Source organism: Electrophorus electricus, chromosome 9 (genome assembly GCF_013358815.1).
Source record: "Electrophorus electricus isolate fEleEle1 chromosome 9, fEleEle1.pri, whole genome shotgun sequence".
In the NCBI taxonomy this organism is placed as follows: domain Eukaryota; kingdom Metazoa; phylum Chordata; class Actinopteri; order Gymnotiformes; family Gymnotidae; genus Electrophorus; species Electrophorus electricus.
The window spans coordinates 6,735,119-6,754,580 of NC_049543.1; the positions used below are offsets into that span (position 1 = coordinate 6,735,119).

At 44.3% G+C, this 19,462-nt stretch overlaps 2 protein-coding genes across 2 annotated transcripts; one reads left to right on the forward strand and one right to left on the reverse strand.

The window, feature by feature from the left end:
- On the forward strand, positions 1–2,445 carry LOC113572952 (protein FAM163B). Its single transcript, XM_027002930.2, has 3 exons — positions 1–71; positions 1,497–1,612; positions 1,987–2,445. The coding sequence occupies exons 2-3, from the start codon at positions 1,520–1,522 to the stop codon at positions 2,443–2,445; spliced, it is 552 nt and encodes a 183-aa protein (XP_026858731.2). The 5' UTR covers positions 1–71; positions 1,497–1,519.
- A 1,071-nt stretch (positions 2,446–3,516) lies between these two features.
- adamtsl2 (ADAMTS-like 2) lies at positions 3,517–15,363 on the reverse strand. The gene is made up of 19 exons (XM_035529612.1): positions 15,256–15,363; positions 12,706–12,808; positions 12,382–12,524; positions 12,014–12,089; positions 11,664–11,766; positions 11,434–11,579; positions 11,120–11,243; positions 10,935–11,015; positions 10,521–10,696; positions 9,732–10,029; positions 8,325–8,685; positions 7,329–7,429; positions 7,085–7,211; positions 6,534–6,747; positions 5,869–6,024; positions 5,528–5,698; positions 4,943–5,119; positions 4,644–4,788; positions 3,517–4,488 (listed from the first exon to the last, which is right to left on the reverse strand). Exons 2-19 carry the CDS (start codon positions 12,805–12,807, stop codon positions 4,367–4,369), a joined length of 2,823 nt encoding a protein of 940 aa, XP_035385505.1. The 5' UTR covers position 12,808; positions 15,256–15,363; the 3' UTR covers positions 3,517–4,366.
- Positions 15,364–19,462: the final 4,099 nt, after the last annotated feature.

Below are 19,462 nucleotides of genomic sequence, written 5' to 3' on the forward strand. Positions count from 1 at the left end.
TTTAGAATCGACTCGGTGCTGCAGGGGAGCGGAGAGATGGACTTCCGATGTCAGTCGAGCGATTCTTAAAGGTAGGCTAACGAATATGAACAAGTTGGTGACTTTTAAATAACTTTAACATTTACATGGCCGATGTGAAGCGGGAATTAAATGTACGCACATGCTTTATGATCTTATCAGTAAAAATAGAATCAGTGAAAAAGGAAATATTGTTGTACGTGTTAATTACGTGGCTTTTAATTCGTTTAAGTATGAATAAGTAAGGTTAAGAATAGGTTCATCTACTCACTAATACATAGATAGATAGAGAGAAATGAATTCAAACGCCAAATACTTGGCGTTTTCGTTGCGTTATAGGTACCCAATATCAAATGCAAGAGAATTTTGGTTGCGTGAGTGAGTATAAGAGTATTAGTGGTAATTTAGAGCCGTTCGTCAAAACATTTTTTTTTTCTGACGATGTTTTCGGTTTCACTTTTTTTTGTCCCTCTTGGATTATTGGATTACATAACACTCCCTTTATATACAACCATCCTTACACTTACACACACACTTGCACGCATAAATACCTATACAGGAACACACAAACAGAAATGCACACTCCGACATAAATCGAAGTCTTCCTTATTCTTACAGACAAGCTGTTTGACCATAGTCTGTTGCCCATGTGTCCAACATCAATATATTCCGTATTATCAACTTCTGCCTTTTTTTCCAGAACTAAAACATCATAATCAGACCTGAGATTTAGTGCGTTTTTTAGGTTGACATCACAGATTGCACTGAGAACAAAATTTAAAGTTTCAGAATTACCTCTAATAATCTTAGGATTTGATTCAATAAACTTGTGTAACAAAATTCTGTGGAAATGAATGACTTGGTGGCTTGTGGTAAGTCTAACTGCTATCAACATTGCATCTGAAATTCTGAGGGCGGTGATCAGTCAAGCACTGAAGGAGATATTACATGTGTATTACAGTATCTGAATATCTGTCAGGTAACTGTCACTGACAAATGAAATTCTGAAGGGGTTGTTTTGGGGTGATCTGCTGACATGGGCCATATAATTAATAAGTAGACAATAATCATAAATAAAATGAAAAGGAAAAAAGAACTGTGACAGAAAAAGACAAAAGTCTTATTTGGGGGGTATCCATCCGGCTTCTTGGCTCCTCATTAAGATTCTCACAAAGACATCTCCTGTCTCCAAGTGGATTCTATTTTGAGACTTAATTTTTGTTCCACTAATGAGCTGCATCATCCCATGACAGTCCTTCAGTGCCACACATTTTTGGCTGCTTTCCTTATCCATCCCTGAATATCATCAGAAAATGGCATAATGCAGAGCAGACATGTCAGTCATTTGAAGGATTCAGAAACCTTATTATGCAGAATGGTGAGAATGGGCCAAGCCAGGGTTTCAGAAACACAACGACATGAGGTAGGCTAGACTAACATACCCTGAAAGCTAATCTTTCATTCTCCCGCATGCGCAGGGTGTTGATGGAGAGGACTTCGAATGACAGCCGGAACAGTGGTCATCACAGGTGGAATCATAGCAGCAGTCATCTTACTCACTATTGTTACAGTGTTATGTTACTGTAGGCTGCAGGTAAACACAACCTTCCATGTCAGTCTTACAGTAATACACTCTATTTGCATTTATTAAGGTGACGTGGGTAACTTCTGGAACTACATCAAAGCAGAGTGTATTGTTTGATATTACCATGTGAATTTGGTGTTACCCAGTGACACACCCTCATTCCCTCTTAAAATAACATTTTCCTTGGGTTTATTGATTTGGTACAGCCTTAAAATTAATGGAGGACTCCGCTTTTTGGTGACTACCGTAATAAGCAAATTGTCGATCATGAGCTTTTAACTAGTAGGACTCATCTGCCTCTTTGTTTCTTTGGTCTTATTCTCTTACTTTGAACCTACATGCACAATCGAACCTTTAAATGTCCCTTCCCTGTCCTTTTCTAGTATTACTGTTGTAAGAGGCAGGAGTCAGATGGTGAGGAGGAGGAGTCGGACTTCACCACTACATTACCCAGTCCTCCCTATAAGCCAAGCCCCTCTAGTCCTCCGTGTCCAATGAGCAGCCGCCCTGCCTTGCGATACTCCTCCTCCAACCAGTTCCTCATGACCGCTGAGCCTTACGATCCAAACGGACAGGCCGTCCACCGCCGCTGCAGCCCCGCGCCGCCTCGCCGGCGGGTCCTCTCCTACACCTTCTGTCCCTCCTGCTCTGGCTACCTGCCCTTCTACTTGCACGCCCAGGAGGAGCTGGACAACAGCGGGGGAGTGGTCAGTTACAGGAGCATGCAGCAGCAAGAGCTGGACCTGCCTGTGGACATGCCCAACTTTAACAAGTTCAGCCTCGTCCAGTCTGTCACCACGAGGGAGGAGCTGACGCACCACAGCGTCAGCACTGATGTGTAGTGCCATGCAGTGGCGGACCTTGACGGACAGACAGCGGCATAATTCGTTAAGAATTCTGGGACTCTAATACCTTATTAAACAGTTAAAGCTGTAATCACAAATTTATGGAAGCATCCCAACCTTTTTGATGTGGAGTTGTCATACAAGTTTTAGTCTGTGTACAGTATGTGCACATAAATATGTATATGATAATTATATCATGGTATTTTTAGAACTCTGTTTTTATCATGAAAATGAAATTAGCAAAAACAACAAACTCCTGATGGACATGAGAGGCAAATCCAATGTCATTTGAAGAATACAGATATCTTATTATGCAGAATAGACCATGTAAGCCCCAGCAGGGTTTCAGTAACTGATGTAAATACTTTAATGTTTATCTGAGGATGATGCCTCACTGCAGACTGGTGAAAAATAATAGCTATATCATGTATTCTATAGTATCTATCATTGGACTCTTCCAACTGTAGTACTGTTGGATCATGAAAACATTTGTGGGTTTTTTAATGGTTTAACCAAAACCATGATGTGTTGTTGAAGTCTGTCATGAAATGAATTGTATGAGTATTTATGGATTTCACTGTTTGATGTTTTACATTAATTCACTTCCTTGACAGTTCAGCAGTTTTGATGCACATTTCTATCAAGCAATTTTGCTAAACAAGAGTTTTGAATTGAGATTTTTAATTACTGGTTGTTTATTATGACTATTGTATGTTAAATTGTGGACCATTGTGTTGTATAGACATATGTGCCAGCAGGGGGCGATAGTTACTCCACTCAAATGGTCAGCTATCCCTTACTTTGGCAACCGCTGCAACGCTAGAGGAGTACTAGAATGTTCTTTCCTGGGATATTAAGGTCTGTCATACTGTGGGCAGAATTACCTTAATGTTGTCACCTTTATGTGTAACTTCCATATTGCCAGAATTTCAGTGACTAAGAAAATGTATTGTGTTTTTCTTTAAACCATCATCCAAGTGAAAAGTATATCAAATGCTTGATTTTGGACCTACAAATACCACACATATTGTCATTGGTGATAATCTTTTATTTATCATACTTTGAAAGGTAAAATAAAATGTGCAACTTTTCTAAAATAAAATCAAATGACTTCTAGTTTCGATTGCTGTTTGTACTCTGAGGTAACAGCAATGCAATATTTTAATAGCTGGATTGTGCCACAAAAGAGCAATATATAAACTGCATACAATTTCAAATATTACATGTTCAAGTGTCAGGACTCACTGAATGACAGATTAAATGATACAAGAGAATCAAAAGAACAGGCGTTCATTTCCTGCTGTCAGGGGAGCTATTGGCTATTAACTTAGTCATTACAGAAAATACAGGTGACTGCAGAAAATCAGAAAAAAAGATGGCAATGTGTAACAGAACCCTGGCTCTGACCAATAAATAAACTGTAGAAAAGCAAAGGTGCAATAAGAGCTTGGTAAGACACAGAAGGAATAGCAGGGCAGTGGCACTGGCAAAAGGATGAAGAGTCAGCTTATGTTTACACATACAGTACTAAGTGTTCCATCTTTAGTCTGAGGTAACATTCAACACTGACCCCTATCGCTGCCAGTCTGATGAATCTTAAACTTTCATGCATTACAATTACATTTCACTGAGCAATAATCCAAATAATTTAATGTTTGCTTAACGTATCCCACAAGCATTGGGACTTTGTCATAAAGTAGGTATTGTTACTGTAATACTGACATCACTGGTAGTTTAGTATAGCTAGTTTAACTAACAAACAATAAAGGCATCTAAAAGATGGAACCAGATTCAGGATTTCTGTATATCACCTCTTTCAGAAATGCCCCTTGACACTAGTCCTGATTCAAGTGCATTGGTCTAATAGTGATCAGAGAGCCTTGGCTCTCGCCCCTGTGGTGGGGGTGCGTGAGGGGGACTAGGAGCTGCGCGTGGTCCGGCAGGTATTGCAGCAGGCCTTGCTGTAGTACCAGTGGCTGCAGAGGTTGACCTTCAGTGCCAGAGAGCAGTTGGTGGTGGGACGATCCTGGCAGTTCTCATCTACACATAAAACGAGCCATTGACATTCTGCATAAGTGATTACATCATTGAGCAAGCAGAATCTACCTAGGAAAAGGGTGCAGATAAAATTTGAGGGTATAGATGTGAAATGAGAGGAAGTCTGGGTTTCTAGTGTAATACCCTTTCACCTCTACCTGGAGGTTCTGTGGGGCAAGCCTGCAGGGCACAGGTCTGCTTGTTAACAGGTTTGGTCAGAGGGTCGCACCCACGCACAAGCTCTCTCCCCTGGTAGCACTTCACGTCCCTCATCCTCACACCTACACCACACGTCTTGGTACACTGCCAGTGGGAGGAACAGCCAAAGCAGTGGTCAGCTGAAGCACGATAGGCCTACCCATCCACAGGTCTTTGATGAAAAGACTTTGTTAGTATAGAGCAGCTGGGTCAGTATGTAATAAAGCCATAGGAAGTTCGGGAGTAGTTTAGTTCCCACCTCTGACCAAGGGGTTGTGTACCACTTGAAGCAAGGCCTTTCAAAGCACGTGTCCTCATCCAACGGTCGCTTGCTGGCATCACATGCCTCATCATCGTGGATCTGAAACTTGCCCCCTGTGATGCCAGCGCAAAGCACTGTCCTCCTCTTTACACCACGTCCACATGTTGTGTTGCACTGACATGAGAAAAAATAATGTTCAAAGCACTTACAGTGAATAAATGATTAGATTTAAAAAATGTATTTAAAATTTTTTTTTAATTGATTAATTAATTGTCATGATTTATGTAATAATAATAATAATAATAATAATAAAATAATTGGAAAATTTTAAACTTTCCTGGCCATTTGAATTAAAAAACTGAAACAACTGATTCACATGCTGGAGTTGTATGAGGGCCTCTGTGCCTCTGGGTCTTTGTTCCAACTCTGCACTTCACCACCTCATTATACTAATGAGCTCTCCTTCAGAACAAAGGGAGATGGGACCCAGGCACTACTCATAATTAATGGAATTAAAATCAAATTATCTTCAGGATTATTCCCCACAAAAAATCTGTCTGAACATCTGTTTCCACATCTCACCCTTTCCCAATCCTGAGAAAGCCAGTGTGCAGGACACTCTTTATCTCCACAGGGATGAACCGCCAAAGGCTTGTCCTCAGGTGGACACTGGGACTCCGGCACCACCCGACCCTCTGGCGTCTTGCAGTACACATGCCGGACGGTCTTCCCTTGCCCGCATGTCCCAGAGCACTGAGCATCAATTCAAGAAAAGAGATCAGTGACACAAATGAAAAGTGTCCAGTGATTTAAAAAAAAAGTAACATCAAGCTATATGTACACTAGATATGCAATGCAATAAATACCGAAACAATGAGTGAGAGTGACGTTTTGGTTGATGTGTGTGCACTATGCTGTCCTACCGGCCCCCACTCAGACGCTGTCCACTGGCGCTCACAAGGCGGACCTGTGCAATTTTTAGCAGATGGAGGGCGGGTCGCTTCGTCACATGACATGACCTCGTCCGAGCACCTGACTTCTCGGGTCACCAAGTCTCGGTGGCCACATTTTGCTGGACACTGCGCAACGAACAAACAGCAGTTTTTAATCGCTCTCCGTTATCTGTACTAGTTACTGTTCCTAAACACAAACATATTCATAACAAAAAGGGCAGGAATAAAATAAAACCTGTTTCATATTATTAGCTATATTTAAATAACACTTTTCTCACACTCAAGGACACTTTACAGAAAGACTTACAAACACTCACACACCAATGAGAAGCAGCAGCCAAATTGCACACAACATAGTCTCAATCAGAAACCACACAGCCTCCTGGGGGACTGTGCAGGGGAAGAGGAGGAGGTTAAGATCAGGACAGAGCTCCAACCATCACTGGACATACACAGGTCACTTTCATACAGGGCAATTTAGAATATCCAATCAACCTAATCTCCATGTTTTTCACTGAGAAGCAAACATGCTAACCGCTGAGCCACATCTCAGCTTTTACAACAGCTTTTTGCAGCACTTCAAGCAGCAACTACTTCCATGCATCAAATTATCCACGTGCCTTTTTTGTACCCACCTCTAACCATTCGGCCACCTCCCATTGGGGCCCGCATGTGGGGCTCTTGCAGGCCCTGCGCTCCGGAGGGCGCTCTAGCTCAGTTTCCGTGCAGAGGTCGCTATAGACCGAGCTGTCCAGCCCCGGGGCCAGCATCTTCCAGCAGCGCACTAGACGGAACTGAAAGCCCTCGCCGCACGTCCGCGAGCACTCGCTCCAGCTGCTAGCCTCCCACCTGCAGAAGAGAGAAAGTGTGACGCCGGCCAGTCTGTTGTGTCCGTTGCATTGAGTGTAAGTGTAAGTTTTTTAAAAAGTGTAAAAACGTGGTCCTAATTAAATTAAAATAATGGTAATGTGGTTTTGTGCCATCATTCATGCTGACCATGTTAGATCTGTTCAAATAAGCCATCCTGTCCATCAGGATGTAGAATGCTGTCATCGCATGTCTTTGGTGAGAATAAATGTGAGTCTCTTCTGTAGACCCCCCGCTACACCCCCACCCCCTGACAAAAAAAAACAGTGTTTTCTTTCCTGTAGGATTTCTACTATGATTGAGTATAGTATCTGCAAACCTGGGCTGACACTCCCGTCCTATGCAGAAATCGTGCACGGGTTCAGGCCGAGTCAAAGCATCACAGTATGTGTCATCCACCTCGGCACCATCGTAACGCACACACATGGCAAACGACTTTGCCACACCTGTTACAGAGAGACAGATAACCATCAAAAGGCTACATAAAATAATACAAAAAAGAAAACCGAAAGCCATATCTATCCCTATATAATTACGTATATACTGGCTGAGGAGGTGAGTACCTATGGAGCATGTCATGCTACAAGGCTCTTGAGAGGACAGCTTCCAGCGATACATATCAGCAGCACTCATTCTGTTCTTCTGTAGCAACCTCTGATGACTCCTACAGGAGGGCAAAGCATTTCACTGGTTCTGTCTCAGACGAGACCACGTCCCAACCGTCTTCATCGTACATTAGACAAAATATATTTATTTGCTGAAGCCGAGACACCAACTGGTAGTTCAGTCATAAAACCACAAACATTTTTGTAATTCCTAGTCACACTTATTACCTGAATGGCAGGCATGGAAAACTGTGCAGTGCTTTACCGAAAAAAAACGATAATAAAACCTCCACCTTATGATTCCTGTAAATTTATCGGATGTCACGAGTATAGCCTGTACCCGAGTGATCTATGGTGCTTTTTTCCACAAATAACAAAACACCATATGTTATGCCTTTCCAAAAGACCATCTTCCTAACTCTCAGTCTATCTCTCTCCTCCTGCCTGGAATCTCTCTTTTCCTTAAAGTGCGAAACAGGGTGTGCCATGTGACGTGCTTTACGACCTCTGGCAGAGAGGCTGGTGAAGCGGTGTGTGGACACATAGCAGGGAAGCCAACATGAATTATAAATATGATGGAATGCAGTCCCACCATGCCTCAGCTTGGCTCCTTTCACTACTCTTTGAATGTCTCGGAGAGCGTTAAAAGAAAAAAAAAAAAAAGCAGCCCAAGGCAAGTCTGGAGCACATTCCATTCCCCGTGAGTAGGGCTGTCCCAGATGAAACCTCTGCGCACTTTTACATGTCTCTCACAGAGGGATAGGGGATGGCTAACGGTTTAGATATCTTTAACCTGTAGCAGTACTTTGCATGGAGAGAATGGGGCTTTATGAGGCGAAGGGACAAGGGGCTAAAGTGGTGCTTTGGGTGACGATTATTGGCAAGACGGGTTGTCGTCGTTTATGGCTGTAATAGACGATTGGAGACTAAGATGACGCACGTGGACTACTTTACCTGGTGCGATTGGTGCGGTTGCTGCTCCTCAAGCTGGTAATCAGGGTCCGGTTCTGAAACAGGAGGTCTCCTGTGTCGTTATGGTGACGGCCGAGAGTAAATTCGAGAAACGAACCATTTAGTATCCCTTGCTCTGTGCTACTGTAGTCTAACTCAACTGGCTCTACTTCAGAAGAGAGGCGCGCCCCCTCATTCAGAAGCTGATTGGCAGAAATGTTCATATGCATGTTGCCAGAGTCCATCCGTTGCCCGAGAAGCATCCTCCATATAAGGTTCTCCGCATCCACCATCTCCTCTGCAGGACTGCTGGCTGGCGCAATGCCAGGCGTGACCACTCCATTTGGCCAGCTGCTATTTCCATCTTCACAAATAAAAATTTGGACAGATGACCAAATATCATTAGTAGGTTTGGTTGAACGAATGAGAAGAGCGCACTAAAAAAAAGTGTAACAGTAAGAACCAGCAAGAATAGCACAGGCTATGGGCATAACTCAAATACCTAGCCAGATTTTCTTACTATCTCATATCAACAAAAGAATTTCCACAGCATTTAAAAAAAAAATTTTTAAAATGCCTTTGGCATTCAAGAGGACCACCTCAGACACACTGACTGGCCTCTCTCCTATGTGGTTGTGGTAGCTGGCATGACTTATAGAGAAACTGAGAGGATACAGTGGTAGCCTACCACAACCAGAGGGCAATAACAGACTCCTGGCCCTCCTACACTGAAGCCGCCCAGGACACCACACTCTACTTTTTCGCTCTTTCTTTCTCTGTCAGAACTCCAGCTCTCAATACAAAGATAAGCATAAGACCACACCTGCCTATGGTCCACTAATCTCAACAGAGAGAGAATGTCAGTGTTCCCTAAATTTTTCATTCTGACTTGCAAATATTTGCTGATCATGTGTTATAAACAGACTCCAAAGGGCCAGCAGAAAGAGCCTAATTTAAAAAAAACTGCTACTTTTTCATTCTGGTTGAGTGCCCCATGAACCATACGCAACTCTCTGCTCTCTCTCTTTGTTTCACGTACTGTAAAAGCATCATTATTGTGCATCAATATGGAATCTGGATTAAAGGTGGTGGGTGAGTTCACAAGAGAGAGGGATAAATATCTATTACTTTAAAAATGTTGACAGAGAAAATGTGTACCTTGTCAAAACCACAGTGTATTCATCTGATTTTTAAGAGATACATCTGCATTTGAAAGAAAATGTCGATATGTTCTTTCTGCAGCATGTTTTAATAACGGATAAAATAGATAAATAGAATGGACCTAGTAAGCAAAGGCTTTGAAAAACATTTGTCCTCCATTCCATCACAGGTTTCAATAAAAAATGGCTTGGCCAATGCTTATTTAAAGCTGACCCAGATACCGAGACCATGCCAGAGCATCCTGCTTACAATCTATGGCAGCTGTATCCTCATACACCTCGTTGGTCTCCTGGCTGGGCCTCTGTCTCTCCACCACACCTGGCTCCCCGCCCCGCGCACCTGCCTGGTTCCTCTCTGTCTTGGGGACAGCTCGGACATGCGAGCTCTCGTTATGGGGCAACATGCTGTCTATCTCCATGGAGACCTGATGACTTGTTCCTCCGTCTGAGCCGGTGTAAATGGGTGGCTGAGAGACAGGCGTGAGAGTGTCGCGCATCACAGTATACTCATACGTGATGTAAGGGTTTCGGCCATTCTGGTTCCAGACCTCGGAGGACAGGAGACAAGAAGCAGACAGACGGCACACAAACTAAGAACACAAGACAGGCAACATGTTTTATATAGAAGTCTTGTCTTTTGGTGTTTTTGCCCTTCTTTTCAATTCCAACTCCTCCATCAGAAGATTTCTACAAAGCCCCTTCCTCCTGGCTTAGCACTCAACCACTTTTTGGGCTGCATGCACACACAAAAAATAATTGACCGGCAGGGAGGATCATAGCCTTGTAGAAAATATTCCTGACTATTAAAACTTTTATTAAAATTATTATTAGAGCCAAGGACAGTCATGTGACATTTCTTTTTCTCAGAACAACCAGCTACTTCAGCAATAGTTATCAGGATGTGAACTTTAAGACAAATGGCACCTGCGGTCTGCATTAAGTCAATGGCATCTGCAGTCTGCACTAAGTCAAAGGATTACCCAGCCAGTCAGTGCGATTACCCAGGGACAGCCGAGAAGAAGTACCATGGCTACAGTACCAGTATATTGATGGGTTGATCGATGGGTCCTTTTGCCACAATGTACTCAATTCCCGTCTCATACACATCGGTGGGCCTCCGGTACTTGAAGATGGTGCCTGCCACGTGGAAATTCTGAGGGCTGTCCACCTTGTATGCACCATTGAAGAAAAAGTTCCCAGCCTGGTCTGTCACAGCTGCAGTGTAACACGGGAGGAAGAAGAAAACGTCAGAGAAGTTTTAATCCAGCTATGTAACTGTAACTGTACCCAATGCTAAGTCATGCTAATTTGGAAATCAAACTATATATATCAAGTTACTTTTATTGGCTATGTCTCTGGTTTGCCTTAAAGTGGCAATTCAATTCTTGCTCATATTCATTCATGTCCTTTAGAAGTTTCTTTCTGAACTATTAATTGACCTGGACCTACGCACCTAGTATATCTGCAGACTTCTTCCGCTCGATGACCTGGATGTCCCACGAGCCCTCTGGAATTTGTGTAATGAAGGAATATCCTTCAAAAAGAAAAAAACATGTATTGAATTCACTGCTTCTGTATTCATTCAGTGGTGGCTCTTGACGAGATGTAACAAGTTACAGGTAATGGGGTTATCCCTACCCAGGCTGGAGGCTCCCCGCCGGAAGTTTCCAGTCACCCGGCTACAGCTACTCCCATCTCCTTGACACACACCACACTTGTCCAGTGTGTTGGGAGAGAAGAGGACGCCATCACAGCCAATCGGCTGCAGAGAGAGACGCCAATCTAAAGGGCCTCATGTTTCAGAACACAAACTATTTGAAGATTTTAAGATTTTAAGTCTCAGATGGATTTTCCTCAAATGCTTACGAACAGTGCTTAAAGGAGCATAGTGCTGCATTATATCCTGCCTATTTAAGAATGCGGTCACATCAACTTGAGATCCATACATTTACCTCACACCTGCTGTCTACACAGACTCCCCTGTAATTGCTGTACTTGCAGGAAGTCCCGTCACGGGCTGGCACCATCAGCTGTCTCTGACCGTCTGACGTGGTGCAATGGAGGTCACAGGGATTGCTGGAGATATGAACGTAGTCATCTACAGAATTACAGACATGGCATCAGTGTTTGCCCTCAGGCATGCCCCGCACAATGAGGCTGGATCTACTCGGACAGTGGATACCTGGGTAAAGAGGCTTCCAGTAGTAATTCTTTCCATTGTACACCTGAGAGTTGAACGATGAGCACTGCTCCTCCCGGAAACTCCTTCCAGTTGAGGGACATTCCTGCAAGTGATGGACTAGAGTCAGACGGGACATCAACCTTAAGAACCACTATCGACCTGGAAATGAGGGGCAGCTCAGAATAAACAACAGTTACTGGCAGTCTAATTTTCTAACTAGTGAAAGAATGACTAATCAGTATAAAGCTACTATGCTGGTAAGTGTGGATTCTGGGTTTTATTTCTGTGAGTTTGCACAAATACATTGTGTGTTTTAGATAGGAATGGGAAGACTAATAGTGTGAACTAACCTTCGTATTGCAGAGGTGGTATCTTTTTGCATTTCCTGTGCATGTCGTACTGTCCTTGCCAGTAGCCTTTTTCTTTCTTTGAATGAAAGATGTTTGTGCATTTGTATTTTTTATGTTTTTCTTTGCATTCTTTGAGAAACCCTCCAGCCCATTTTTTTCAAAAGTCTTCAAATTATAATTGTTTTAAATTCTCTTTGAAGAATTCTCTCTGCAAATGTGTCTTTCAGAGCATCTGCACATAAAGCCAGTGACCCAATGCCAATGACAGAAGTTAATAAAAAGAAAATAATTAGCTGTAACCTTTTTTTTACAATGGCAATTCCTTGCTTAAAAACATATGATAAGCCAGTGTTGGTTGACACACTGACCTTTGCTTAAGACAATGTCTCTCCTGAGACATAACCCCGCCTCCACAGGTACGTGTGCAGGCTGTCCACTTGGCCCATTCCCCCCACCAAAACGTGGTCACACCCAGCCCATCTTCCAGGCTGTTCGAAGCCACACCCTCGTCCTGCAACAAATAAAGATACCATTCAGGAAGTGAGCAAAACCTTGAAGCTTCTGTACTCAATACTGCCTGTCAACCAGCTAATGAGCTAACACACAGTTACGCAGGTGCTGTGGTTACGATCGCCTCACTACATGTTGAAGTTGACAGCTCTGTTTTTGAAAGGTGTGTGACCAAAACGAACTTGTCCTCTAGTGGAGATGTTGCCGAGAGAGAATGCCAGCGTTAAGAGACCCAGGAGGACTGTGCAGCACCCTCCACACTGGGCCTGTGACCAGGTCTTCATCCTGAAAATTGAGGATGTGGTAAAAGGGAACTTTACTGCTTCTGAAAACACTATCTTTAATTAGCTCTGTTAACAACTACAAAGCCAGCAAGAGAAAGTGGCATCAGATGTGTTCACACCTAATACTCATCCTTACCTTAAGTATCTATTGATTGCTTAATCTCATACCTAAAATATCTTCAAACAGGCAGAACTGGTAGTGATGTTTAGTGTTAGCATGGAACAGGTGTGGGCTGAAATAGATTAGGTACTGGCACTGTAGTGCAATAGATTTCGCAGCTGGCACACATGAAACTTGCACTACAAGTGTGGGAAATAGAGAAGGCTTGCAGAGATTTGTATCCCCTCACTGTCTCCTGCGCAAGAGGGCCATAATAGCTTTTCCTTCAGATTAATGTCTACTATTGAGGAGATGTATATCAGACATATTGGCCACACTTGATTGGAGGAAAACCCTTCTCGCATGGCTTTTTTCTTGCGTTTGGTGTCCCCTCATCAGACCTATGCTTCCAGTTACGTTGGCTACTTAAAGTAAGCAAACAGATTGTCTAGCTCTGTTTGCAGTCTGGCTTTTTCTGGCACTAAATATTGGTGACAGGTGTCTTAAGCTACCCACAGGAGCACCTGGACTTCATTATCCGGCCCAGACAGAGCTGGAGCACTGCCAGCTCACCAAACACCCGACTCCCACAGACGTGTGCGGCGGGTCCACGCCCGCCGAGACAGACCTTCCTCTTCTGGGCTTCCCAGGCCGTGGAGGAGAGTAAATACAGGCTCACGACTTCCCCAGCGCTCTAGCCACCCAAAGACCCGAGGCCCTCACTCAGGGGAAAGTGGGAGGGAAACAGGAGGTGTTTTTCTTTCCCTGGAAGCCGACAGACAGTGGGGCCTTTCCCCTCTTGGGGTGGGGGAGGGAGTAGGGGCATGTGCTTACTGAGGGAGCGAGACCTAGTTTGCAGGCTGGGAGTCATACTTTTATAGGGGAGCCACTCCTCACCAGACTCCCGGCTTCCTCGGCTCTCAGCAGGAGGGCGACACAGGCCACAGGGGGAAGGAAGAAGGTTTAGCAGAGGCCTTGCACATCTCTCTGAGCTCGGCTGCAGAGGAGCAACAAGTGCCTTGCACGAAGCTCATCCACAAAAACATCATCAGGTTGCTCCTGAAAGGCGCTTTGTTTTTCTAGCGCGAAGAAGGATCTAGATTCGCTTGTAAAAGCCACAGTGCCAAAAGACACAATTAAGGAAAAAAAAACAAAACAGTAACACCTTCTTAACCCTTTCTCAGTTTTGGAGAATCCTAACTATGCCTGATTTCTGCAGGACTGAATGTATCTATGAACAAGACAGTCTTCAACGGGATCACCTGCTTTGTACTCAGCCTCTGTGTGCCTTCCAAGTCCTTCCCAGAGATGTGTGACCGGCAGATTTCCTACTTGATTGTGTTGGAGACTGTCCACCCCAGACCGCCCCCGGATGTCTTGCAGTGCCCTCTTCCATTCTTCATCCTGACTAATTTACTGAAGACAGTAGCAGCCTGCTAGCCCAACACTAAATTAATTTCTCCCTTCACATACAAATCATCCCAGCAACTCATTCAGTTCCATGGGGGATGTGGAGTGTATCCTTCCAAATATTTATTTGAGCCCTTCAAGTAGTTTAGTAGCAGAAGTACATTTATTAGAACATTTATTTGAAGACTGACATCTGAGCTAGCTAAATAGTTTCATGGCAAATGCCTTACTTGCATCATCAAGTACAATTTCGAGTTGTAAACCACTCCTTGGTTTATTCAAGGGACAGTGAACTATAACTTTTTGACTGCAATAAATGTGAAAACTTTTATTACCGCATTTTTCATAGTCTATTCAGATGTGCATACTGTGTCAGCATATTGTGTTATGATAATGCAAAATGCTCCTGGTTGAAAGTTTAAAAGCTGAAAGTGGTGTATTTCTCTCTTGGCTAAAGTGAAAACAGTGGTAGCAGAAAAACACTCTAAGAGGAAGACAGTATTACATTCTTGTCATGTTATTTGACATTTGCCTGCCATCACATCAATAGTTCTTTGCCAAAAAAGCCCATGGTCCACTTCAGTGTTCACTTCTATGTCAGCATAGTGGAGCTGCAGAAAAGTCAGCACTGTTTGTTTGGGGTTGTTTTGCTGTGGAACAAGTGTCTAGCCTGTCTGGTTTAACTGTCTGTTCTCAAACAAGTTGCTCTAATAACACACACATGCACACACACACACACACAAACAGACAAACACACACACACAAACACACACAAAAACACACATATGCATGTGCGCACGCACGCACACACACAAACAAACACACGCACACGCACACACACACACACACACACACACACACACACACACACACACACACACACACACACACACACACACATACACACACACAGAGTAAATATTAGTTCATGTCCTTACCTGCAGTCCTGGGGCTATGGTGGCGCTGAATGCTGGCTGACCAGTGTGGGTGGTTGTGGCAGTCGTGGTCTGTAATGGTGTGCTCTAAGGATGTGTCTCACGAAGAGGGTAAGGTGTACATCTGCATCCCTCCTCTCACCCACCCTCCCACCCTCCCTTCCTCCCTCCCTCCCTCCCTCCTGCTCCCCTTCCACCCTAGCAGGAAGAGAGTGGCAGTGCTAGGGGAACGCCCACGTGAAAGCACTCTTCCAGCTGGTGCCAAGCTGGAGGGCTGCGGCGGCGGCCGCTGCTCCTCCTCCTCCTCCTCCCGCTGCTGCTGCTGCTGAGCTGTGGAGCAGAGCCTCGTCCCCGGCGAGCCCCAGCCAGACTGAAGTTGACTGGGCTCGGCTCGCAGACAGACAGGGAGGAAGTCGTCGTTTCCCACAGAGCAACCCCTCAACCGCCCCCACCCCCACCCCATTCCTCCTCCTCCTCGTCCTCCACCCCGCCAGCTCCCCTCTGCATCACAGAGGCCCATTCCCCATTCCCACCCCGTTCCTTGGCGCTCCAAGTCCAATAACATGCTCTTCCCAGGCTCCTGCTTGCATTCGCTGCCTAATCCTGTACTGCTACCCCTAGCCATGGCTGTCCCCCTCCCAAGAGGCCCGTCATTATGCCTGGCTGCAGGCCTGGAGCGTTGATATAATGGGCCGCAGCAGGCCAGCAACGGTGGGAGAAAGGCGTGTGGAGATGAGAAGACGGTGGAAATAAAGTGACAGGAGCCAACGCCATGCCCAGAGTCCCGAACACGTGGCAAAAAGCAAGCAAAGCGAAGCCCACATAAGGCAAACAGAGGAATTCGCTGTGGGTAAACCTGAGGCAACAGCCCAAGAACTAAATATGGATACACCTAGGCAGAATGAAATATAGAGTATGAGAGAGGCAGACATGGTGAGATGGAGGACGTGAAGGTTTGGCCAGCAGTGGCAGATAGCTGAAACCACCATGCCTGCATGTGACGCGTGCATTTTCAAGACCACATGTTCTGTCGGCTGCCTGCACGTCTGCTCTGTGCATTAGGGACGCTCTGCTACGCTAAAAGCTCAATCAAGCCCTGCTCTCAGACCGCAGATCTGTATGGTGATAGACATAGTTCAGGAGATTTGTCCAGTCTGCAAGTCTGGAGCAATGGGTGCTCTTTAAAAAAAAATAAAATAAATTGAGACAGAAAACACTGGGAGTGTGTGTGTGTGTGTGTGTGTGTCAGGGCTTCAAAAATGAATTGTTGTGTGGAACAATTTCCTAGTACATACTGGTTAAAAACAAGTGTGAGGTTATCTTAAAGCTGGGTGATTTGGCTGTTTAGACCAGGAGATATTGTATGAACTGATTTGAAAATGGCTACTCAAACAAAAAGCTGAATGCCCAAAACCCAGGCCTGAGACACTTTAAATAAAACCATAATAAATAAAACTCTTTTGTTCTCATTTGTTTTTGTTATTTTAGTTCTCCTCAAGTTCTCATCAAAAAAGACAAAAAAATCTAAAGCAAAACAACAACAAAAAATGTGATCTTATGTTTTCCAGCGTGAAATGTAACATTATTTAAATGTGGGTAATTGCGAAGGGCTGTGTGATAATTACCCCAAGGGAATGTGTGGGTAGGACTGCTAGGTCCTGTGCTGACCCGGTGGTCCTCTCTGCACTCTGATTTGAATAGCTATTCCTCTCGCACAAGAGGAACTAATTCTACTGTGTCTGTCAGGACTGAAGAGCATGCCTTGTTACACTAGCTCTGTGCAAGCTAAGCTGAAATAAACACAGAATTTTATAGTGTAACTTTCAAGGATTGGGCCATAAAGGTTTCTACAGTTTTGTAGGCTCAGTCTTGCCAGTATATGGGAAAAGGTATGGCAAAGCAGAGTCGACCTTTGAGTCAGCATACATTACGCATCTTCCAGTAAAATAATACAGGAAGTTTACTCTGTGACTAAAATAACAGCAGTAACCAAACAAATATGTGCTAGCTTTTGGTTGTTTGCCATGGTCATCACAAGAAACTATAAAAATGATATCATGGAACCGCAAACCAACTTTATTCATAGACTTACCAGAATAGAGCTACCCCTCTTTTTGTCAGCAGTCGCCCTTCTGAATTGTCTCTTGTAGAGGAACAAACGCTCTGGTCTAATATTCATTTTAAAAGATTAATATTGTCTAATTGTGTGCTCTTGGTAGAAATGGCTACCGGTCAGATAGAACATGTTCTTATGACCACATCACTGAAACAATTTGTCTCTATGGCTTAATTAAGTCAGCAGAGAGAAACAATGTACCAGAAGTCAATTTGTCTGGTTTTCTATGGCAACTTTAAGGGCTGGCTTCCAGGGCAGAGATTAAGTCTACTCTTAAGTAATAAGCATTACTTAAGGTTGAAAATAAGCAAGAATATTTTGAGTCTGAGACTGAAGACGGTTGAAAGATGCAGCAAATAGGTAAATGGAACTGAAATTATTATTGCTGAATTTACACTGAGCCCAGTTTGCAATTGCCAAATATAAACTCTCCTCTCCAGTGACATTCCTTTACAAACATGGCTGCCTTGAGGTGTGACATCAGTTGGAGTGAAAGTAGTGACTTTCAGCATGTGACCTATGATCCCAGGATGAAAAAAACTCTTTCCACATTCCAGTCCTGGTTAAAAGAGGTATGCCCCCTCGACGATAACAGTGCACACCTCCTTTCATCCCTTTATTCAAAGCCTGAGGTCAGGATCTTTTTTTTCCTGCTTTCTTGACGGATAGATTTGCAAAGTCACTTAGGGATTGCGAGGCTCGGGGTGGGGGTGGGGGGGTATCCACCCTGGTAACACAGCGTGCTTTGTGTCCTATTAGGCAGGTGCGACAGCTGAGGGTGGAGGGCAACTGTGTGTAGCCACTAAACCCATAACTAGCCTCTCACTCTTTCTTGAAATAGCACAATGAGAACTCTCTGTGTTGATGGGGATGCATATATGGCAATGTTTGGTGTCAAACGAGAAAATGAAAAAATAAAATTTGCAGATCTTCCAGGGTGACAGTGTTCTATGTCATCTGGTGACCTTTATACTAAAACAACTTGAAGTGCTGGACCTATGGCTTCGGTTTGTACTGTTATACAAAGAAGTTGTTTCATGAATGCTTAATTCTTTCCTTCGAGTTTGTTTATGTGACTGCAAGTTCCACTGATTCTAATATTCTCTTCTAAATAAATGAAGCAGGATAGAACTCACTTGGCCTACAGAGAAACGTTTTTGCAATCTACAACTAAGCTTGGAATAAAGAGAGATAGGTTGCCATGATATGGTGATTCAATCCATAATCTGAAATATACATACGAGACCATGCCCCTCTGCTCCTCTCAGTTCCAGAAGACACCAGCCTTGTCTGTGGATCCTCAAATGTTCAATAACCTCTACGGGTCTCCCAGCACCACAACACTGCCATGTCGCTTCCCCTAAATCAATCACACACTTTTACCACTTGGAACCACATTCACGTCAGGAAAGCAGTAATGACGTACACAGGTACAGTGAATCCCTCCTGCACGGCCAAGGTCAATAACCCAAAAGAGACCATTGTTTCTCCAGACGCTGCTGAGGATCAATTCATCCATGAGGAACAACACGAGAAAGACTCAACACGGCGCAGCCCAGACTGACTGACAAAGAAGCAAAAACATATTTCAAAGAAATCAGTTTGCAGTTCACGCCCAACCAGGGGGCAGCCTTGGCATACTTAGCATAGAGTACTTGGGCGAGGTTTTGACAGGATTAAGATATGGCCACTCCAAGGGTGTAAAAAATGAGTTACCATAACTTGCACGCCTCTGCAAATGGGTTTGGCTCTGCGTCACACCGGTGTATTTTGTAGAATCTGGAAAAGAGTGGGTTGGGAGTGCAGAGCGGGGTGGTGGTTAGGGGCCTGCACCTCTCCACCTGCCCCATGCGAACAGCTGCTCCACTCACGCAGGAGGGGCACATGCCACCCTCTCTGCTGTTCCCTGGGCCATTTAAACTTTAAAGACCCTCCTAAGGGTCAGCTGTAGCCCTGTGAGCATGTGTACCGTGAAGCTGCTCTCTGCTCTCTCCAGTACAGCCCCCAACTCTGTGGACTTCGTTGAGCTGTTTTGCACCCAGAGAACCTCCTAAGGGCCCTTTGACTGGACAGGAAGATTCACACAAGGCAGAA

Bases quoted from the DNA above. Each gene is read 5' to 3' on its own strand.
- adamtsl2 (XM_035529612.1), bottom strand. From the start codon at position 12,807: ATGAAGACCTGGTCACAGGCCCAGTGTGGAGGGTGCTGCACAGTCCTC. The intron at 10,030-10,520 runs GTACTGTAGCCA...CTGTCCTCCGAG, and splicing joins ATCAACCCATCAATATACTG to GTCTGGAACCAGAATGGCCG. The intron at 4,489-4,643 runs GTAGAGGTGAAA...TTTTATGTGTAG, and splicing joins TTGCCCCACAGAACCTCCAG to ATGAGAACTGCCAGGATCGT.
- LOC113572952 (XM_027002930.2), top strand. From the start codon at position 1,520: ATGACAGCCGGAACAGTGGTCATCACAGGTGGAATCATAGCAGCAGTC. The intron at 1,613-1,986 runs GTAAACACAACC...GTCCTTTTCTAG, and splicing joins TATGTTACTGTAGGCTGCAG to TATTACTGTTGTAAGAGGCA.